Source organism: Salmo salar, chromosome 04 (genome assembly GCF_965601325.2).
Source record: "Salmo salar chromosome 04, fSalSal1, whole genome shotgun sequence".
Lineage (NCBI taxonomy): Eukaryota > Metazoa > Chordata > Actinopteri > Salmoniformes > Salmonidae > Salmo > Salmo salar.
This window is the reverse complement of record NC_138294.1, coordinates 79042188-79065333: the sequence shown is the minus strand read 5'-3', so window position 1 is coordinate 79065333 and position 23146 is coordinate 79042188. Positions and strand designations below refer to the sequence as shown.

The 23146-nt window shown below is 39.4% G+C and overlaps 1 protein-coding gene across 2 annotated transcripts in view; it reads left to right on the top strand.

Annotated features, from left to right (window-relative positions):
* The first annotated feature begins 7389 nt into the window (after nucleotides 1-7389).
* The window catches only part of LOC106603811 (protein Jade-1), a 253703-nt gene continuing 237946 nt past the window's right edge, over nucleotides 7390-23146 (top strand). Inside the window, exon 1 of one of the 2 annotated variants that reach the window (XM_045717329.2) lies at nucleotides 7390-7543. Coding sequence is in view for 1 of the 2 variants with exons in the window: in XM_045717327.2 (XP_045573283.1) it covers nucleotides 8614-8715 (102 nt within the window). In the remaining variant the exon portion in view is untranslated. Of the gene's footprint in view, nucleotides 7544-7726; nucleotides 8716-23146 lie in introns of those variants that run through there. The other variant, XM_045717327.2, reaches the window with a different exon arrangement.

Here is a 23146-nt window from a genome sequence, read left to right as displayed (position 1 = left end):
ATAAAGACTTAAAGGTTGAGACCGAGTCTCCTCTTATCCGCTCGTTGTCCCCTTATGCCATAGTTTGTACATCTCAATTATCAGTAGAAACCACATTTGTTTAAGCAAGTCAGCCATATCAGCTATATTTCTTTCAAGGTAATAAATGAGGTTGAATGAACTGTTTCTCTGCCAGACAAGGCTCCGCTGATAGCCAGGTGTAGCAGTGGTAAGGTGTGGGGACTGATGTTGGGACTCTGCTGTTGGGACAGCTTTATGTAGGGACAGCTTTATGTAGGCCCTAACAGTTTGTGGGCACCATTTGTCACTGTTAAAGTGCAATTAGTGTATTGGTTAGTGTTGTGTTATGTTGAGTAGTGGCTTTGCTGGCATGCATCAAAAAAAATTGAGGGGGAGTTTGCCCCACCAAGATTTACATGCTAAAATTACTGGACGTACATCACTCCTTGACCCCTTTGACAGAGAAACACCAGATACAGTAAGAAGCTATAGTCTTCTTTGTCACTTGACACTACAGAGTTAAAGATACTATAAATGAACATTGTGATATATCAAAAATAAAATATGATATCCTCCCGACCCAAAAGTACCCCAGGCTACTTGCCCATAAAAATAAAGGCCTTTTTTTCAAAGGCAGGGTAGAATAGAAACCCTCCAAGAACATACTGACACCTCTTTGGCCCCCTCTTCATGTAACCAGGGGGCACTTTCTTTACAGACATGCCTGGAACAAGATCAGAGAGAAATACTCCCATCATTTCTAAGGAAGGAGCCTTTGGGGGCTTGTTTTGACACGAAGTCATTGATATGCTGTAAGATTCCAGTGGCAAGCCAAAAAGGTGTTTCACAGACCACCCTACCTAACTCTGTCTATATGAACGGGTTGGGACAACACCCTGACAAGTATGAATGGAACAAGATAGGGGATGGGGGCAAAAGTGTAATAAAATGTGTGTAGGATTTGTATTGCTGAGCAGGCTTAGTTGGTTACCCCTTAATGTGTAATTCACCATGTATAGATATTTTAACACCACCATTCACAAGGTAAAAGTACAGTGCACTACTACTCTCTCACATCTTCCTGAGAAAGTAAAAAATAACAGAAGGAATCATCAACCACAAATAAGTGGCAAGCACCAATATGACAATCACAAAATGGTATAACCAGTGATTACAGATGGATAAACGATTGTCATGACGTTGGCCTGTGGGTAAGGTTTATGACCCCCGATAAATACCTTTCTCACTTTCCTCTCTTGACTCTACTGAAGGACTCTTCAAAAGCCTTTGTTAAACATAGAGAGTCGGGGAACATCAAAAGTTGGGGGGAAAGGGACCATATTTCGGTAATCCAACCAGTTGAAAATATGCGTTGGTACTTAATGAATATGTCTCAGATGAAAACCGAACTGATATCATTCTTATTAATGATAGGATGACATAAACTGTATCCTGGAAAGTCTACACATTATAGTTATCAGATTCACATGGAATTGTTGTGCAATTTAAATGTTTAAATATGAAACTATTTGTGAAAAGATGAAATTGAATTTTAGCTTCCAAATGAGAGAATTGGGTTTTCATAAGGTTAGAGCTCTGCTCACTCAGTGGCCCGCCCATGTGAAGAGACATTGGTTATAAACTATGAAGCACGCCCTTCTCTCCCCTCCTATATATAGCCCTTTACGAAAATATAACTTGCTGTTCCGAGTACGTGAGTCCTGCAGCCTCTGCGTTAAAAGGGCGAATAACTTGCTGTTCCGAGTACGCGAGGCCTGCAGCCTCATGTTAAAAGCTAGATAATAAGCTGTTCCGGGTACATTAGTGCGACGGTCCGATGTCAGAAGGATTCAGATAATAAGCTGTTCCGAGGACGTGAGGACGACGGTTCCACGTTAAAAGGACTAACTTGTCAACTACAGAACTAAGCCAACCTCAGTGTGAGCTTTGGTTGCGAATGGTATGAACTTTGAACTCTTATTCACTACAGAAGTGATACCTCCTAGTCGTTGAGTTAGTAGCGGCCGCTGTAAACGTGGGCTAGGAAAGGACGGACAAAGGATCTACTCTAACAAACAACACGATACTGCCAAGTATCCAGATTACCACCAGAGACACTCTTAAAGGGACAAGGAAGATCTCTGTTGGGCAACACGGCCAGCATCTATGACCAACCTACCGAAGCGCAGCTCAGAGTAAATATTTATTGCATTTTCCTTTTCCAAATGGGTGGTTATTTAGAATGCATAAGATTCTGTATTTACGATAGCATAGCTTCTCCCTTTGTTCTTCAGTCCTCCCGCGCTTTCATTCAAGCCCAACCCCCTCTCTTTGTGTAACCAGCCGTCATACAGGTTCCGTCCACCAGGGACGTTTTCTGTATGACATAATTTGCATTCTGTGTATATGTAATTCTGTGTGATTATTTAGGTATTTAGTAAATAAATAATTAAACCAAAGTTTGTATTGCTGATTCAACTTGTTAGCCAGGGTTCGTTAAGATAACCAAGAATTTACAACTTTCAGATGAGACTGAAATAAGGTGGCGATTAATATTGACTGCTATTGATGTAAAATATTACTAGCTCTTTAAGAGTTTATTCGGAAGATAAAAGCTCTATAAACACTCTTTCGTGGTGCCCCGACTTTCTAGTTAATTACATTTACATGATTAGCTTAATCTGGTAATATTAATTGCAGAGAAAGGATTTTTTGGAATAGCATGTCATATCACTTAATCCGGCATAGCCAAAGACATGACACTATCTACTAATAATTAACCTGTTGAGGACAGACGTTCCGCTAGCGGAACCCCGTTCCGCCTGCGGAACCCCTAACCAACAGCCAATGGCATCGCACGGGGCGAAATACAAAACCAACTAAAATACCACAACTCAATTTTTTCAAACAATCAACTATTTTACACCATTTTAAAGATAAGATTCTCGTTAATCTAACCACATTGTCCGGCTTTACAGTGAAAGCAAAACATTAGATTATGTTAGGAGAGTACCCTGCCAAAAATAATCACACAGCCATTTTCCAAGCAAGCATATATGTCACATAAACCCAAACCACAGCTAAATGCAGCACTAACCTTTGATGATCTTCATCAGATGACACTCCTAGGACATTATCTTATACAATACATGCATGTTTTGTTCAATCAAGTTCATATTTATATCAAAAACCAGCTTTTTACATTAGCATGTGACGTTCAGAACTAGCATACCCACCGAAAAATTCAGGTGAATTTACTAAATTACTCATGATAAACGTTCACAAAATACATAACAATTATTTTAAGAATTATAGATACAGAACTCCTTTATGCAATCGCGGTGTCCGATTGTAAAATAACTTTTCGGCGAAAGCACATTTTGCAATATTCTGAGTACATAGCTCGGCCATCACGGCTAGCTATTTTGACACCCACCAAGTTTGGGACAACCTAAACTCAGAATTACTATTAGAAAAATTGGATTACCTTTGCTGTTCTTCGTCAGAATGCACTCCCAGGACTTCTACTTCAACAACAAATGTTGTTTTGGTTCCAAATAATCCATAGTTATATTCAAATAGCTCCGTTTTGTTCGTGCGTTCAGGTCACTATCCGAAGGGTGACGCGCGAGTGCATTTCGTGACAAAAAAATTCAAAATATTCCATTACCGTACTTAGAAGCATGTCAAACGCTGTTTAAAATCAATTTTTATGCTATTTTTCTCGTAAAATAGCGATAATATTCCAACCGGGCAACGTTGTATTCATTCAAAGGCTGAAAGAAAAAAATGGAATAGTCTCGTGACCGCGCATCTCCAGTGTCACTGTCCCCAGGCTGACCACTCACAAATTCTGCTGCTGTTCTTCGCCCAGAGACAGCAGACAACCCATTCCACTTTCTGGCGGCTTTAGAGAGCCAATGGAAGCCTTAGAAAATGTCACGTTACAGCACAGATGCTGTATTTTTGATAGAGATGCAACAGAAGGACAACAAATTGTCAGACAGGGCACTTCCTGTATGGAATCTTCTCAGGTTTTGGCCTGCCATATGAGTTCTGTTATACTCACAGACACCATTCAAACAGTTTTAGAAACTTTAGAGGGTTTTCTATCCAAATCTACTAATTATATGCATATTCTAGTTTCTGGGCAGGAGTAGTAACCCGATTAAATCGGGTACGTTTTTTATCCGGCCGTGACAATACTGCCCACTATCCCAAAGAAGTTAACAGCTTATAAACTACTTATACCCTTTATAAATCCTTATACTATAAGTATACCCCAAAAATGTGAAGTGTTACAAACTTCACCTAGGCTCTCCGTATTATCTATACAGTGTCAAGTATTGTAAATGACTTGCGGTACAAAGTGCTGTAAGGGATTTATCAGAGAAATGTAAAAACCCACAGAACCAGCTGGAAGAAAGGCTAGTCCCAGTTTAAATGCAAAGCACTCCAAAATGCTTTGTTTGCACACACCCTTACATATTGCACCCTTACATATTTATACAGGCAGTCACACAGAGCTAAGTATACTGTATATGTAGATGTACATATGAAGAACACAATGTCCTCTGCCACTTACGCTTCTAGCCGTTTGTGCATTCATTACAAAGGGAAATCCCAGAGGTTGAAATATAATGAGGTGCATACATTACAATCTCAATCAAAATAACGGCAATCGTGGTTATGTTATATATGGGTAGCTTCCAACCCATACGATTCCCATTTTATAGAGTGAAATAAACCATTATAATTATAGGCACAACAGCGCAACCCCTCACTCAGCATGAAATATACACTGATGCCGACATAATACACTGTTCCAAGAGGCTTCACAACAAATATTTTTGATGAGTCATCTAATGTTCGTAAGCTTAGTCAGGAGAAACTATAATTGGGAGCCATTGAGACAACAGGTATCCTTTTCAGCAGCATGCTTGTGATGAGCCAAGGAAGAAGGATTACCCCCCACTCCAATATCACTGACTGGGTTTACATCCCAATTCCCCGGTCAAAAGCAGAGCACTATATAGGTGATAGGTTTCCATTTGGGACATAACCTGAAATGCTTTGTACAGCAAGGTCAATTCCTCACAGATGGGACAAGTATGAGAGATATACAGTAAGCTAGGCTTGTAGAGGAAAACAAATGATGGCTTTATAATTATATACCGATGATGATAAGAGTCTCTTATAGTAGATCTATTCTAAATCATCATTTTTTGATGCTCAGCTTATTTTTCCTCAAGAGATAATGATAACATCTTCACATCTCAGTTTAAAACATTGCACACTTTTCAATCACATTTTTGTTTAGGCCTGTACCATATAATTATAAAATACTGCAGAGTGCTGTGCTGAAAATCTCTATAGGGATTTCAAGTATGAAAGAGCTGTAATCAATGAATGGCCTAGATCATTTTAGGAGTCGACAGTCTAGACCATAATGAACCTCATTTGATGTATGACTTTTCTTTCTGCAGGTGTTTCAGTCTGTCACTCTCCCAGGTTTGTCAGACTGAAAATTACCCTATATAATCTCTGAATGATCAGAATTGGCATGTTATTGGCACCAAGTCTACACTCCCAACAAGTAGTTAATGCAATATTAACCATCAGGAGAAACAGTGGCATTGATGTTGGTAGCTGACATTTGGATGCCCTGGCCTGATCGAAAGACTATTGGAAGCCACAATCAAACCCAAAGGAAAGGCCTTGAGTGAAAGAGAACAACAACTTACACTAACCACAGGCTCTTCTAAAGAGAGGAGGGCTGCATCCCAATTATAAATAAATAAATAATTGAGCCTTTATTTAACCAAATAAGTGAATTGAGAACCCATTCTCATTTACAATAACGACCAGGCCAAGAGGCATAACATTGTAACAGTGAACAGGACAACACACAATATCACAACAAATGAATAAAACACTCTATACAGAGGAAAGATACAAATCAGTGGAGGCTGCTGAGGGGAGGACGGCTCATAATAATGGCTGGAACCATGTGTTTGATGTATTTGATAGAATTCCACCTATTCCGCTCCAGCCATTACCACGAGTCCGTACTCCCCAATTAAGGTGCCACCAACCTGTTGTACAAATTCATCAAATATACAACAATAAGAAATATTCATAGTGTGTTAGAGCAGAAAAGTCCAAGGCAACACAGCAGACTTAATGATCAGCAGGTACATTGATCAAATAGCACCTCAGTTAATATATTTTTGAAGGAGTCTGGTGGGATGAATGTGACTGAGGGTCTTTTGCAGCTCGTTCCAGTCGTTGGCGGCAGAAAAACTGGAATGAACGAAGTCCAAAGCAAGTGCTGGCTCTGGAATGACCAGTGATACATCTACCAGAGCGCAGGTTGCTATTGGTAGTGGAGATGTTAAGGAGTGAGCTGAGGGTGAGGGGGGACCTGCCTATGAGGGTCTTGTATATAAATTGGCACCCTATTCCCTTTAAAGTGTACTACTTTTGACTAGAGCCCTATGGGTCCTAGTCAAAAGTAGTGCACTACACAGGGAAAAGGGTACGTGCCATTTTGGGACTCACACAAGATATATTGCAGCATGGCTGAATATCTGCTAAATAAACGATGAGTCCAGTAGACAGTAATGGAGCACACAATCAAACGGCCATGGAGAGGCATTGCATGTTTTTCAAGGCACTTAATCCACCTGTGGTGCGGGGCAGGAAGGCTGCTGCAGCACATTTGAATCTGTGCCAGAAAAATCTGGTGTCCTTCACAGCCTCATTTAACTTTGTGTAAAAGAGCATTCCCCCATTACTGTTGGAGTGACACCAGGTCCTCTATCCAAAAAGCGTCTCAGAGTAGGAGTGATACATCTACATCTAATATTAATCATTATGATCTAAAAGGCCAAACTGATCCTAGATCAGTAATCATACTCTGAGACACTTTTAGGATATGGGCCCTGATACAGCAATGTGCATTTCTGCACCTGCCAGCATAGTGTGTGCTGATGATGAAAATGTCAAACTGGAATCTATGTCCCAATACTCCTCTGAATGCACTCCTCTTCGCCTTGTCTCCTGAATAGGGTTTCATGACGAACTACATATGGTATGAAGTTATTTTTCATTTGTGGTCATGAGGGAAAGGGGAGTGGGGGGCAATGGGGAATGAACATTGGATGATAGTCAGATAGTCTGCCCTTGCTGAGGATGAGATGCGTAAAGAAAGAACTGTACCATTTGTATTTTATTTTTTCGTTCTAGAAATGCGTCCCAAAGTAGTTGTTCACATGTCAGAAACACAACAAGCATTGATGTAAAATCCTGCGATGCATCATTGGCTATTGCAGGTGCCCCTGGAGCTGCAAGTAGGCGGCGCGCTCGCCACATGAAAGCGCGTGCGATTACTTCTTGATACAATAACCTACACCGTAGATCTACAAATACTGCTCACTACTTATTTACATGTCATTGTAGTAAATGAGGTGGATTGATAGGTCTATCACTTGTCAATGTCTGAACCAACATCGTGGATTGGAGTGGATTGAAACGTTTGCAAGTAGGCCTAACTTTATTTCCATGTCTATGTTTGTTCAATGTCTTATTATTATGACAATAAGAGAAATATTAACATTAACAATATTATTTAGGAAATATATGTTTTTTTCAGCGTTGTTTCTGTAAATGTTCGATTATTGTGCCGCTATCATGAACCCGCCCAAACAAACCGCCCACTTAACGGTAGCTTTCACTTTCAAAAGAGTGACAGGTGAAGAATAGAATCCCTTTTTCCTATTTCAGGTTGTAGCGTATGCATGATGTTTGGCGAAAGTAAGCCATTGTAAAGATATTACAATCGTCTTTCAGTGACAGCAAATTTAAATACGTCATTAATATGGCGCCAAAAGAGTTTAAAGTATGAGCTTATTTTGTTGTAAGGTTGCGCACCCGCCAGTGCATTCGCACAAGAGAGAAGAACGCGAGCGGGCAAGGACGTTAGAGCGAATGAGCAGGCTATATGTTTTTAGGTGGAACGTTGCCAAACTAGCCAGCTTGCTATCTTTCATGACTCATTCTTTGAAAATTTGGCATATTTTTTTCTTCTTCTGGATTTGAGGAAAACATACTCCCATGACAAATCAGGACCTGGGGGATACCACATTGGATTTGGACTATTTTCGAAATGCGACATGGCTTTCAAAATTATATTTGTTAGCTTACCTTGCTGTACCATAGCTAGCGTACAGTAGAACGGACTTGCTGGATGCGGCTATCTTGCAAGCACGTTAGCTAGCTAGCTAGAGAATTTGGATTTAAGGATGATATACTCCTAAAGTGAGCTAAATGTAGCGAACTGCATTTAGCTGATACCTGCGAATGCGGACATCGCAGGATTGCTGAATATTATGTTATACTGTGTATAGACTATCATGGAGTAAATTTGTCAATTGATACTTTTTATTTTGACTCTTGGGAGAGCATCTGACGTGCTGTCAACACCATACAGCCTCGCAGGCATAGTCCTGTCGCCAACGTGAATAGTCAGGGGCTAACTAACTAGCTCGCTAGCTAGGGGTAAGTTGGCTACACTGGAATTTGACCACCGTGAAATTCACTGTCGCTAGCTACATGTGGTTAGCTTCAAATTATATCGTAATTTCTCATCATCGCCCATCGTCCAGAGTCGAGGACGTTTCGCAGCCCGACCCTGACTGCAATCAAGATAAAAAGGTGGGTTAGATTTTGGTTTCTTGCTTCCCCCAAGAAGTACAGTACAGTGCAGTGCAGTAGCATGTAGCACAGGGTGATAAGCACGCACTTCCAGAGCGGGTAGGGAAACGTGTAGTGTGCATGGGTCTAATGGTTGTGATAACTAGCTAAATAGCGAGCATGGGTAGAACATCATGCAACTGCAACTTTTTTATTGAATAAAATATGAAAATGTCAGGTCCCAGTTCACTAGCAATGTTTGCAACGCCAACTACGCAGCGAGTATTATTTATAGACGGGTGGTCATGTTCACTGCCGTTATTAAATAATTTTGGTAGCGGGATTTTCCCGAGGTGCTGTTAAATTACATTCGCCGGTGAAATACATTTATTTAACTATTTGTTGAATTCGAATAAATGATTGGCAACTTATGCAAGTGTGTGCATGTTTGCGGGAGGTGGGACCGCAGCTCGCCAACCTAAGGCGCTGAAAATACACTTAGTTAATGTGATCAAAAATGATCTGCCTGTTGAAAAGATTACAATAGAGGAGGATCATTTTGGTAATAACGATTGCGTTATAAAATTGCATTTGGCAAAAGTTACTGTTGTCATCCAGTGTCGCCCAATTGTGGATTTCAAATTAGGGGCGCACGTGCATGTGAATTACGCTTCCAAAAAGGGGAGGTATTTTGGAAGGCTAAGCACGCACATATCTAAGAATTAGAACAAGCTCAGTACTCTTATCTCCGTGTCTGCCTCTCGCTGCATGCTGTGCTGATCTACTGTAGGGGGGAGTGGCTCTTGTTTACCTTCAGAAACTCTGCGCTCATAGAACAGGGGGGTGGGGCTAGATTTGGTGCTGCGCATGGTTAGTACACGGACAGAGCAGCATCTTGATGTTCCCATTTTAAGAAATGAGAACTTGATGTTCATAGTCAGATATATATTTTGGATAGAGAATTTCCAGGGTTCAAATTATACATTGACTCTTGAGGGTGCCTCACATTGATATCTTTGACAGTTGTGGGGGGCTCCCATTGATATTTAAGTTCTTAGTTGTTTTTTTTGGGGGGGGGGGGGGGGGTTTATGGGAGTTGCCAATGCATGTGAAGTTTACGTTTAAAACTAGCGGAACGCCTCACCAATATCCAATGGTAGAGCGTGGCGCGAAATACAAAAACCTTAAAAATGCTATAACTTCAATTTCTCAAACATATGACTATTTTACACCATTTGAAAGATAAGACTCTCATTAATCCAACCACATTGTCCGATTTCAAAAAGGCTTTACAGCGAAAGCAAAACATTAGATTATGTCAGGAGAGTACCCAGCCAAAAAATAATCACACAGCCATTTTCAAAGCAAGCATATATGTCACAAAAACCCAAACCACAGCTAAATGCAGCACTAACCTTTGATGATCTTCATCAGATGACACTCCTAGGACATTATGTTATACAATACATATATGTTTTGTTCAATCAAGTTCATATTTATATCAAAAACCAGCTTTTTACATTAGCATGTGATGTTCAGAACTAGCATACCCACCGAAAACTTCCGGTGAATTTACTAAATTACTCATCATAAACGTTGACAATATACATAACAATAATTCAAAAAATTATAGATACAGAACTCCTTTATGCAATCGCTATGTCAGATTTTAAAATAGCTTTTCGGCGAAAGCACATTTTGCAATATTCTGAGTACATAGCTCAGCCATCACAGGCTAGCTATTCAGACACCCGCCAACTTCGGGGCTCACTAAACTCAGAATTACTATTAGAAAAATTGGATTACCTTTGCTGTTCTTCGTCAGAATGCACTCCCAGGACTTCTACTTCAACAACAAATGTTGTTTTGGTTCCAAATAATCCATAGTTATATCCAAATACCTCCGTTTTGTTCGTGCGTTCAGGTCACTATCGAGTGCATTTCGTGACAAAAAAATTCAAAATGTTCCTTTACCGTACTTAGAAGCATGTCAAACGCTGTTTAAAATCAATTTTGTGCTATTTTTCTCGTAAAATAGCGATAATATTCCAACCGGACAACGTTGTATTCATTCAAAGAGGGAAAGAAAAAAATGGCGAGGTCTCGTGACCGCGCATCTCCAGTCTCTCTGTCACCAGGCAGTCCACTGACAAACTGAGCTGCTGTTATCTGCCCAGAGACAGGAGATGTGTCAATCCGGTTTCTGAAGGCTTTAGAGAGCCAATGGAAGCCTTAGAAAGTGTCACGTAACAGCACAGATACTGTAATTTCGATAGAGACGCAACAGAAGGACTAGAAATTGTCAGACAGGCCACTTTCTGCTTGGAATCTTCTCAGGTTTTTGCCTGCCATATGAGTTCTGTTACACTCACAGACACCATTCAAACAGTTTTAGAAACTTTAGAGTGTTTTCTATCCAAATCTACTAATAATATGCATATTCTCCTTTCTGGGCAAGAGTAGTTGGCTGTCGAAACATTGGACATTACATTTTTGCATCTGAGCTCCTAGAGTGTGCGGCTCTCCCTTATTTACAAGTTTTCTACTCCTCTAGCCAGCACCTCGCCTTAGTAGGTGTGCGTTTATTTTTCTTCTAGATTGGGCAAGAGTAGTAACCAGTTTAAACCGGGTACGTTTTTTATCCGGCCGTGAAAATACTGCCCCCTATCCCAGACAGGTTAAAGCACATTACATTAAAATGTGTTCTTGCGGTAATTCCTTATAGCTACTCTATAGTTGTCCTCTTTAATAACTAACTAACCAGTAAAATATTGTTACTTTACAATCCATTACTGGCTCCCATGATTAGAATAGTATAACAATCCATCCTGTTTCTCTTATTGCACAGATGTAATTGAACTGGTTATTTCCTTGAATCAATTAAGTCTGCATCATCTGGGGACTTGTTAAATGTTCCCAGTTGTGACAGCTCCCTTCCTACCCACCCTCCAGCTGGGCATGAAACAGGAGATGAGTCATGGTGTGGGGGCACGTCTCTCTCTCTCAAATCTCTATTTTTCCCTGGATGCCAGCTATTCTTACCTAGAAAAGAACAGTAGTTTGTTTACTGGAATTTTGTGATTTTGTTTAGGGACAAGGCCATTAGGCCTTCAAGAGGTGCCCAAGGCCATCTGCTAGGGCACCAAGGCCATTAACAAAATAGCTAATTAAATTGATTTTAAAACCTGAAAAACACTAGCTATTCTATTAAGTGTATGTAAATGTTGATCCATAATTAGCCTACATGTCAAAGTGTAGGTGATAGCCTATGTGTATTGGCTACAGTTTGTCATGTCCAGACAGGAGGGAGGTGCCAGAAAATGTAGCCAGACTTGTAATTGTTATATATATATATATATATATATTTATTATTATTATTATTATTATTATAATTAAATGTCTGGCTACATTTATATATATTACCGTTCAAAAGTTTGGGGTCACTTAGAAATGTCCTTGGTTTCCATGAAAACATAAATGAAATGAGTTGCAAAATGAATAGGAAATATAGTCAAGATGTTGAGAAGGTTATAAATAATGATTTTCAATTGAAATAATAATTGTGCCCTTCAAACTTAGCTTTTTGCCTAGCAGACAATTGGTTGTCAATTTGTTGAGGTAATCTGAAGAGATTTCACCCCATGCTTCCTCGCTTCCATCCTCTTTCTATTCTGGTTAGAGTCAGTTTGAGCTGTTCTGTGAAGGGAGTAGAACACAGCGTTGTACGAGATCTTCAGTTTCTTGGCAATTTCTTGCATGGAATAGCCTTCATTTCTCAGAACAAGAATAGACTGATGAGTTTAAGAAGAAAATGCACCTGTGTAATGATCATGCTGTTTAATCAGCTTCTTGATATGCCACACCTGTCAGGTAGAAGGAATATCTTGGCAATGGAGAAATGCTCACTAACAGGGATATAAACAATATATATATATATATATATAAACAATCTTGTGAGAAACAAGCTTTTTGCTCTCATGGAACATTTCTGGGATTTTTTGTTTCAACTCATGAAACATGGGACCAACAATTTTACATGTAGAGTTTATATTTTTGTTCAGTGTATTATATTCAGCCCAAAGGCACAATGTCCACTTTGGACGCAAGGCATGGATTTTTTTTAGGGGGCATTATGGACACACACGGGGCCGTTATTGAGCTGGAAAACAACGACATTGGACACATTTTTCAATGTATTGGTATTTAGCTATGTTTTCATCGAATTATTTTTTTTGGTTTTATATTTTTTATTTGTTTTAATTTTGATTTAATTTTTTATTATTATTATTTTTTTTACTTTTTGAGGAAAGGGGGGCAGTATTCAGTAGCTTGGATGTAAAACATGCCCAAAGTAAAATGCCTGCTACTCAGACACAAAAGCTAGAATATGCATATAATTAGTAGATTTGGATAGAAAACACTCTGAAGTTTCTAAAACTGTTTGAATGATGACTAGGGCCAGTAGGAGGCACTCTTTACTCTGGTCTAAAAAATATCCCAATGCCCCAGGGCAGTGATTGGGGACACTGCCCTGTGTAGGGTGCTGTCTTTCGGATGGGACGTTAAACAGGTGTCCTGACTCTCTGAGGTCATTAAAGAGTCCATTGCACATATCGTAAGAGTAGGGGTGTTAACCCCGGTGTCCTGGCTAAATTCCCAATCTGGCCCTCATACCATCACGGCCACCTAATCATCCCCAGCTTACAATTGGCTCATTCATCCCCCAGGTCGTTGCTGTAAATGAGAATGTGTTCTCAGTCAACTTACCTGGTTAAAAAAAAATGTCTCATCTTCTGCAAGCCTAGCCATTTCTAACAGTTTTTCTCCTCCCTTGGGTGGGGAGGCCTCTTTCCAGTTATTAGTTTCATCATTATCACAAGTCGACAGTTCAGTTGTCCTTGAATATCTGATGAGTTCTGTTATACTCACAGACACCATTCAAACCGTTTTAGAAACTTTAGGGTGTTTTCTATCCAAAGCCAATAATTATATGCATATTCTAGTTTCTGGGCAGGAGTAATAATCAGATTAAATCGGGTACGTTTTTTATCCGGCCGTGAAAATACTGCTCCCTAGCCATAACAGGTTAACAAATCTTTGTTGGTTATAATAGATATAGCGTATCCAATCCATGTTCTTATTTATCGTAACCCACCAAAAGAAAGTAGTAGTGAACCCTTCCCCTATTTGATTCAATGCCTTGTATTCATTGGGTACTCCCCTAGGGATCCCTATGGAATCCATCCATATGGGGCTACCCTCATCTAGGACTAGACTTCTCTTATTTCTGTCCATTTTACTCACAACTGGCCGTTGATGACTAATCCTCACTGGTTGAACCAATAACACCGGGGCACAAGTGCCGAACCACCCTTTTGGCAATGCTTGTCTGAGTTTACCTTTACTAGTACATGCCCACCAGACATCCGTCAAAGGAACCACAAGATTTGAGAGTTTTGTTTGAGCTATGGTGTTCAATTCACTTACATTCACTGTTGTTTTACAGCCATTGAATGCACCCAAATTCCTGGTGCCATTCGTATGTTTATAACACTGTTACTCCCCAGGAGTCACCGTGAACGGCGGTGGGGTGGCGGAGCTCTTCAATCGTGCGAGGCCAATCCCCATACAATTGACTTCAGTTTGGTTAGAACCTAAGTCTAAGACTCAGGAAAACATTACCTGTGGCATTGGGGCCGTTAACATAGTTGGTCGCCCCGTAGAACATGCATAACAATTGGTTTGGCCCAGAGCCCTGGCCGTGTAATTCATCCATCTCAACCAGAGATTTTCATCTGGTATTCCTTCTATATCCCCTTGGTTCCATTCTTGGAGAAGGAAATCCTTCACATCGGGTAGACTAGTAAAATCAAAGGAATGTCCACCTGAATGGTCAACTCGACTTGGTCCTAATAATGGATTTACTATGGGGTATTTCACTGTGGTGTCTGTCAATTGAAATTGGAGGCAGGTATACTTGCCATACTCATCAGCACATGGCAGATACTTCATTTGTATATCTCTCCTAGTTCCATTTTGTATAGTTACTACTATTTCCAACATACATGAAGGAATGTCCTTATTCTGTTTAACACCCCACCGTGCGCTCCATTTCCAGATATTAGTCTCATATTCTCTGCCCCATGTGTGTTTAAACACCTGGGACCAGGAACACGTGGGCATAGTTGTTTGACACAGGTATAAGGGGATGTGGTCATCGGTTATCTCCTTATAACAGTAACCCCACCCGTTAGTCAAATTTAGTACCCTTATCTTAAGGAGGTAACCCCCGAACCCTGTTGGTACTCGGTTGTTCTCCTAACTCTGTGTGTGATCAGCAGTGCTTGTATGTGTTCCTACCTTTTTGCAGTGGGTAACGTGGACCCAGGTTGCTCTTTCCGCTATTCTAATGGCAAAGGCTGTCACCAATAGAACCTGGTAGGGGCCTTCCCAGTGGGGCTTTTTCCAGGCCAATCTCCTAAGGGATTGAATCCATACCCAGTCTCCCGGTTGGATCGAATGTGTCACCTCTTTCTGTAATTCACCTGTGGGGCATAAAACCTTTGACATACGGGTGTGGTTAACAAACAACCTTCTCATGTTTTCTGCTAGGGTATGTTCTATTTCTATATCTGCTTGCTCTGGTCCTCCCAATTCGGGCATTCTATAAGGTCTGATTAGCTAAAATGTAATCCATTGTTTAAAGAAAAAGATCCTAGTAAAACAACTCTAGGGATAATATCTGGACCTAATATTTTCGCTACCATAATCGTGTCTGCCAAGTAAGTTGGGAATGCTTCTACCCATTTACTATATTTGCTCTAGAGGAGATCTGCATGGAGGAATGGGCCAAAATACCAGCAACAGTGTGTGAAAACCTTGTGAAGACTTACAGAAAACATTTGACCTGTGTCATTGCCAACAAAGGGTATATAACAAAGTATTGAGAAACTTTTGTTGTTGACCAAATACTTATTTTCCGCCATAATTTGCAAATAAATTAATAAAAAATCCTACAATATGATTTTCTGTATTTTTTTTCTCAATTTGTTTGTCATAGTTGACGTGGACCTATGATGAAAATTACAGGCCTCTCTCATCTTTTTAAGTGGGAGAACTTGCACAATTGGTGGCTGAGTAAATACTTTTTTGCCCCACTGTAAGTTGTTTGTTATCCCATAGGCCACAAAGTGTTTCCTAACCTGCAGTGTTTCCTAACCTGCTCTACCACCTGCTCTTCCATCCCCCCTGTTGACACATGGCTTTACCCATGTGTCAACTGCTTTACTGTAACAAATCTTTGTCAATTGTTCTGTCCTCTTTAAGATTTATCTGTGCTGCTGTATATGGTTTTAAAGCTGCCTTCTTTGCACTCAACTTCCCTATATAGAAAGCATAATATAGCACCCCGACTCTGCAGTAATTAATAATTCCAAAAAAACTCATGTTTTTTTTATTTTTATTCATAGGTTTTGGTACTTCCAAAATCACCTTTTTTCTTGAGGGGTTCAGAATACACCCTTCTCGAATTATAATATATCCCAGATAAACGACCTCGGTTTACCACAATTATAATTTCCTTTTACTTATCTTATGGCCTTATTTTGCCATATACGTCAACAACTGCAGTATATATATATATATATATATATATTTACATCTTTCACAAGTAGGATTAGCCACTAAAATATCATCTACATAAATCAAAATGTAACTTCCCTCTGGGGGCTCAAATTTTCTTAAATTACTTTTAATAAAATCTATAATTTGACTTCGGGACTACTTATACTAAAATAACTCCTTTTAATTAACCCCACATCAATGGGTCCTTGGGACCATAACACGGAGGGTACAGCTTCTATCTCCTCTTCCTGTTCCTAAGTTAAAAACAAATCATCCTGTCATTAATCGTGCCCCACGTCTAAGTGGACCCCAGGTTAAGTTCTGGCTTCTCCAATTTAGTTTTCATCTATACCTGTCTATAAATTAACTATGCTGGTCTCCACTCAGTAACTGTTACCAATCAGTAATTAATTTTCCCTAATGAACCCATTTCCCCAATGCCAGCCATTCCTCAGATGGTTATTTCACTAACGACACGTGTGGTCCCCCTGTCTTTTCCTATTCTCTGTCTGACTGCTCTTCCCAGTTCTCCTGTGTTCAATTTGAAACTGGCCACGAGACCCTCTAGATCTCTTCTGAATCCCTCTATTCCTGTCTTAGGATGTGCGACTCCTTCTACTGCTCTTGCTTCATCCCGCTGTGTCCATGCCCTATAGACTTCTATCGTGTCTGGTTGTGCTCCGTCCCCAGCTCTGGGGTTGGGTAAGGCTATGAGTGGGAATTGGGGTATCGCGTCGTCGTCATCTAACCATTCTGTGTCACTTCTATCTTCTCTCAATCCTGGTTTATTATGAGATTCTAACCTTCGTAACGCTCCAGGTCTCCTGCTCCTCACTCCCCGTCTCTCCCTCTCATTCTCCTCAAATTCCTTCTGATCTTTTCCTTTGCTTTTCTTTCTTTTTGCCTTCTGCTCTCTATCCTCCCCCCTCTTCCTACTACTCCCAAACCATCAAGGTCACTTTGGTCTCAGCATAGGGCGGGGGAGCCTTTCCTACTATCTGTCTGACGCTCTTTCTCTCTGTTCTTTCTAACGTGCCTTTTCTTTCCCATAACAGTCAGTGTTAAGTATGGTTTCTGTTTTCAAATATTGACTCACTGTCTCCCTGTTTGCACTCATGGATTTTAGAAAAATCAATATGTCTATGCTAGTAATATCTAAGATTATTACATAGTTGATTAAGTTTATCTCGATACTCTCAATGATCCTGGATCACCACAGATGCCATATATCCCTGTCAACTTTCTACTATTTAAATAAAAATCTTCTAATAATTAAATAAAACTAAAACGAATGCTAAACATAGCATATGACGCCAGGACAGCGGAGTCAATCACCACCTTCCGGAGACACCTGAAACCCCACCTCTTTAAGGAATACCTAGGATAGGATAAAGTAATCCTTCTAACCCCCCCCCCTTAAAAGATTTAGATGCACTATTGTAAAGTGGTTGTTCCACTGGATATCATAAGGTGAATGCACCATTTTGTAAGTCGCTCTGGATAAGAGCGTCTGCTAAATGACTTAAATGTAATGTAAATGTATATGTTTTATCTGCACTAATGAAATCTCTCCATCAGGAGTCCACTGTATTTTATCTAACAATAACATGGGTTAATCATAAATCAGTCCCATCAATAATTTAATATGTTGCGTAGTGTGGGATCCATTATCTACAGTAATTTGCCATCCCTAAGAACTGCAACATATTTCTTTTCATAATTAATTTTAACACTTATAAAATCACTGTTTTTCTCTCTATCCATTTCCCTGTACTGTTGGCTTAAAATATGTCCTAAATACTTAACATAAGTCTACCATAATTAAAACGTATTCTTGCTAACTTTATAACCTTATTCAACAAAAACGTATAATAATACTCTAATATCAATTTTACAGCCTTGTGTAAAATTTCACACAAAAATATCATCTACATACAACAACAGCTAACTACCTAAGGGAGAATAAAACTTGGAATCCAAACCACCCCTAACTATCTGGGTGAACTAAAATTTAAGAAAAACTCATTTACCAAATCAATCACAGAGAAATACCTACTATCTAATTTTACCAAATTTAGGAGAGTACTAGAATCAGGGACACAAGAAACAGTTAAAATAATACTTGTATTTACTCCTTATAAGTCCAGCACCATTCTCCATCCAACTAATGGTGGAGCCTTTCGGACTAAAAACATAGACAAGTTTCAAAAAACATCTTCTCCTCCAATAATAACATCATTATCCATTATTTAATTAAACCTAGGTATAATCCCTGCTATTACTTCTGGTTTCAATAAATACTGCCATCAATAAGGTCAATAAAATAATTTAGGAGTAACAATTACAGGTAAAACTCCTTTAATAAATCCCACACCTGTCACTCCTTTTAACCATAACATCTCCGGTATCCCTGTGTCTAGCTTGAAACTTTTTCTATGCTCTCGTTATTCTGTCTCTCTCTCTATCTTGCTCTCTCTGTCTCTGCTCCTTTATAACTTTCTTCTTCTTTCTTTACACTAGCCTTCTTGCCTTCTTTTCCAGGCTTTAGACAGCCACACCCTGGCTGTATCTAACCCTCGACCTGCTGTTTCCCTTGATTATCTACACACGTCTTATGTATATGCTTTATCATATTTTCTAGTTTATCTACATCTAGGCGCCCTTCAAAACCATATTTCTTCCTCCACTTAGGTCATTCCTTTTTATGGGTAATTAAATCTTCCTTACAGTTTACTGTGACATTGAATGTTTATAGGAATTTAATCCAGTCCGTTACTAGTCAACCTTTTTGTAAGTTCAATTCTTCCCCAAACCTGCTGTTTCCCTTACATTATCTCCACAGTTTACATGCACTTCTATTTAATCATAGATTTGAATTTGTCTACGTCTAGACGTCCTTCAAACCCATACTTATCTTTTTCCATTTCGGACCATAATATACTTGTCTTATCTTTAGACTCCATATATCTCTATCTTTAATTAAACGTTCCCTACAAGTCAACTATTTTGTAAATACTTTTGTAATTAAACTTTCTTCACAAGTCAGCTCTTTTGCAAGTACAGTTTAAAACTCTCGTCCCCGGTTAATTCCGGGACCTCCTTTGAGGATTTACTTCCCATGTTAGTAAACCCTCTCCTTTGTTCCCTTGGAACTAGGAATAATTACTATTATGACTTTTGATAGATTATTAGGTCTCACACGTATATGAGTTCAAAGATCTCAATTAATGTTATCGTTTCTTGTGACTCTTGACTGGTTAATATATCTATCTCACGCACGTAATTATTCCCCAGCTGATATCTATCTTGACCATCCTAGACTGTCTCAATATAAGAATAGTTTATTTTGGTAATGGCCTCAACTACCTTGAGTCATTGCGGACCCACTTACTTACTCAAAATGTCTTACTGAGATCTGTAACCCAGTGCCGCCAACACTAACATAGATACTTTTGTCTTAACCTCTTGGGGCTAGGTGGGACGCTAGCGTGCCACCCGTGGTGCACTCCATCAACAGCAGGTGCATTTCAAGAGCGGCAAATTTGAATCCAAATAAATGTCAAAATTCAAATTTTTCAAAAATACAACTATGTTACACCATTTGAAAGATAAACATCTCCTTAATCTAACCACGTTTTACGATTTCAAAAAGGTTTTACGGCGAAAGCATAAATTTAGAGTATGTTAGGACAGTACATTTACAAGAGTTGTGTGTAATGTTTTGTCAAGTCAAAGACAGGGTCACCAAAACCATAAAACCAGCTAAAATGATACACTAACCTTTTACAATCTCCATCAGATGACACTCCTAGGACATTATGTTAGACAATGCATGCATTTTTAGTTCTATCAAGTTCATATTTATATACAAAAACAGCGTTTTACTATGGCATTGATGTTGAGGAAATCGTTTCCCTCCAATAACCGGCAGTCAAGTCAGCGTCACAAATTAAATAATTAAAATTAGAAAACATTGGTAAAATATTATATTGTCATTTAAAGAATTATAGATTTACATCTTTTGAACGCAATCAACTTGCCAGATTTAAAAATAACCTTACTGGGAAATCACACTTTGCAATAATCTGAGCACTGTGCCCAGAAAAATACGCGTTGCGATACAGACTAGACGTCATGTTGGGGAGATCTAAAATCGAAAATACTATGTAAATAATCCATTACCTTTGATTCTCTTCATCAGATGTCACTTCCAGGTATCACAGGTCCATAACGAATGTAGTTTTGTTCAAAAAAGCTCATCATTTATGTCCAAAAATCTCCGTCTCGTTAGCACATGATGTAAGCCAGCCGGACTTCTCGTCATGAACGAGGGGAAAAAATATATTTCCGTTCGTTCAAACATGTCAAACGTTGTATAGCATAAATCATTAGGGCCTTTTTTAACCAGAACATGAATAATATTCAAGGTGGACGAATGCATAGCCTTTTATAACGTATTGGAACGAGGCTACCCAACATGAAGTAGCGCGCCAGGTGTCTAATGGGACATCACCGTTCCATGGCTCTTGTTCGGTCAGATCTCCCTCCAGAAGACTCAAAACACTTTGTAAAGGCTGGTGACATCTAGTGGAAGCAATAGGAAGTGCCAAAATATTCCTAAACCCCTGTGTTTTTCAATGGGATAGGTTTAAACTCAATACAACACATCAGGTATCCACTTCCTGTCAGAAAATGTCTCAGGGTTTTGCCTGCCAAATGAGTTCTGTTATACTCACAGACACCATTCAAACAGTTTTGGAAACTTTAGAGTGTTTTCTATCCATATATAATAAGTATATGCATATTCTAGTTACTGGGTAGGATTAGTAACCAGATTAAATCGGGTACATTTTTTTTATCCAGACGTGCAAATGCTGCCCCCTAGACCCAACAGGTTAAACATTCTCTACATTAGATTATATGGACGGTATACCCGATACAAATCAATACTGTTAGTTTTACAATTAAAATCCTCCCTCACATTTATCTTGACCAATAATTTATAGGAATTTAATCCAATCCATTCTAAGTCAAATTTAGTAAGTTTAGAATTTAACCCCAAACTAATGAATAAAGATTACTGACTTTATCCTTGCAGCTGAGATTCAAATGTTGGTTGGGTCTCGTCACCGTTCCTATCGTTTCAGTCAGCCACCGGCCTGTAAAGAACCCTCAGAATGGGGGGAGATCTTTAATCTACGGATATTTCATCCGCCCATGCACGGTATCAGTGTCCTCTGAAACGACAGCAACAGGTATTGAGTTCTGGCTCGAAGGACCAAATTGCCACGAGAATTTCTATCTCAATGTTCTAACTGGAGTATTTTAAGCTTTGTCTATTTCCCAGAGGTTGTAAGGCTCTGGTTAACTTCTATGGGCTAGGTGGGACGCTAGCCATTTTCCAAGCAAGGACATGTGTCAATAAAACCCAAAACACAGCTAAATGAAGCACTAACCTTTGATCTTGATCAGATGACACTCCTAGGACATTATGTTACACAATACATGTATGTTTTGTTCGATATTTATATAATATAATATTGTTCATATTTATATCCAAAACAGCGTTTTACATTGGCGCGGGATGTTCAGAAAATGTATTCCCACCAAAACGTCCGGTGAATGTGCACATCAATTTACAAAAATACTCATCATAAACGCTGACAAAATATGTAATAATTATTTAAAGAATTATAGATAGACTACCCCTGGATGCAACCGCTGTGTCAGATTTTAAAATAGCTTTACGGAGAAAGCACATTTTTCAATATTCTGAGTACATAGCTCAGCCATCACGGTGAGCTATTCAGACACCCGCCAAGTTCGGGGCAACCTAAACTCAAAATTAGTATTAGAAATATTCTCTTACCTTTGCTGATCTGCGTCAGAATGCACTCCCAGGACTGCTACTTCCACAAGAAATGTTGTTTTTGTTCCAAATAATCCATATTTATGTCCAAATACCTCCGTTTTGTTCGTGCGTACAGATCACTTATCCAAAGGCATAACGCGCGAGTGCGGAACGAGAGACGAAAAGTCAAAATGTTCCATTACCGTACTTAGAAGCATGTCAAACGCTGTTTAAAATCAATCTTTATGGTATTTTTACGTAAAATTGCGATAATATTCCAACCGAACAATAGCATATTCATTCAAGAAGAAAAAGAAGGAACGGCGTGCTCGTGTGACCGCGCATATCCAATCCCTTTGTTGCCAGGCAGACCACTCAGTGAATGAGCTCCTATACTCTGCCCAGTGACAGGAGAAGGCTCAAACCACTTTCTGAAGGCTTTAGACAGCCAATGGAAGTCTTAGGAAGTGCAACGTCACCCCACAGACTTCGATAGAGAATCAAATTAACTCTTCTTGAACTGCACTGTTGGTTGGGACCCTTTCGAGATAGGATCCCGATATCGGGATTGCTTGACAAGATAGCATGGCGCGAAATTCAAAACAGCAAAACTCGAATAATTTCAATTTCTCAAACAATCAACTATTTTACACCATTTGAAAGATAAACATCTCCTTAATCCAACCACATTGTCCGATTTTCAAAGAGGCTTTACGGGGAAAGCATAAAGTTAGATTATGTTAGGACAGTACATAGACAAAAAATTACACAGCCATTTTCAATGCAAGGACAGGCGTCACCAAAAGCAGAAAACCAGCTAAAATTATGCACTAACCTTTGACAATCTTCATCAGATGACACTCCTAGGACATTATGTTAGACAATACATGCATTTTTTGTTCTATCGAGTTCATATTTATATCCAAAACCAGCATTTTACATTGGCGTGTGACGTTCAGAAAATGTATCTCCCCCAAA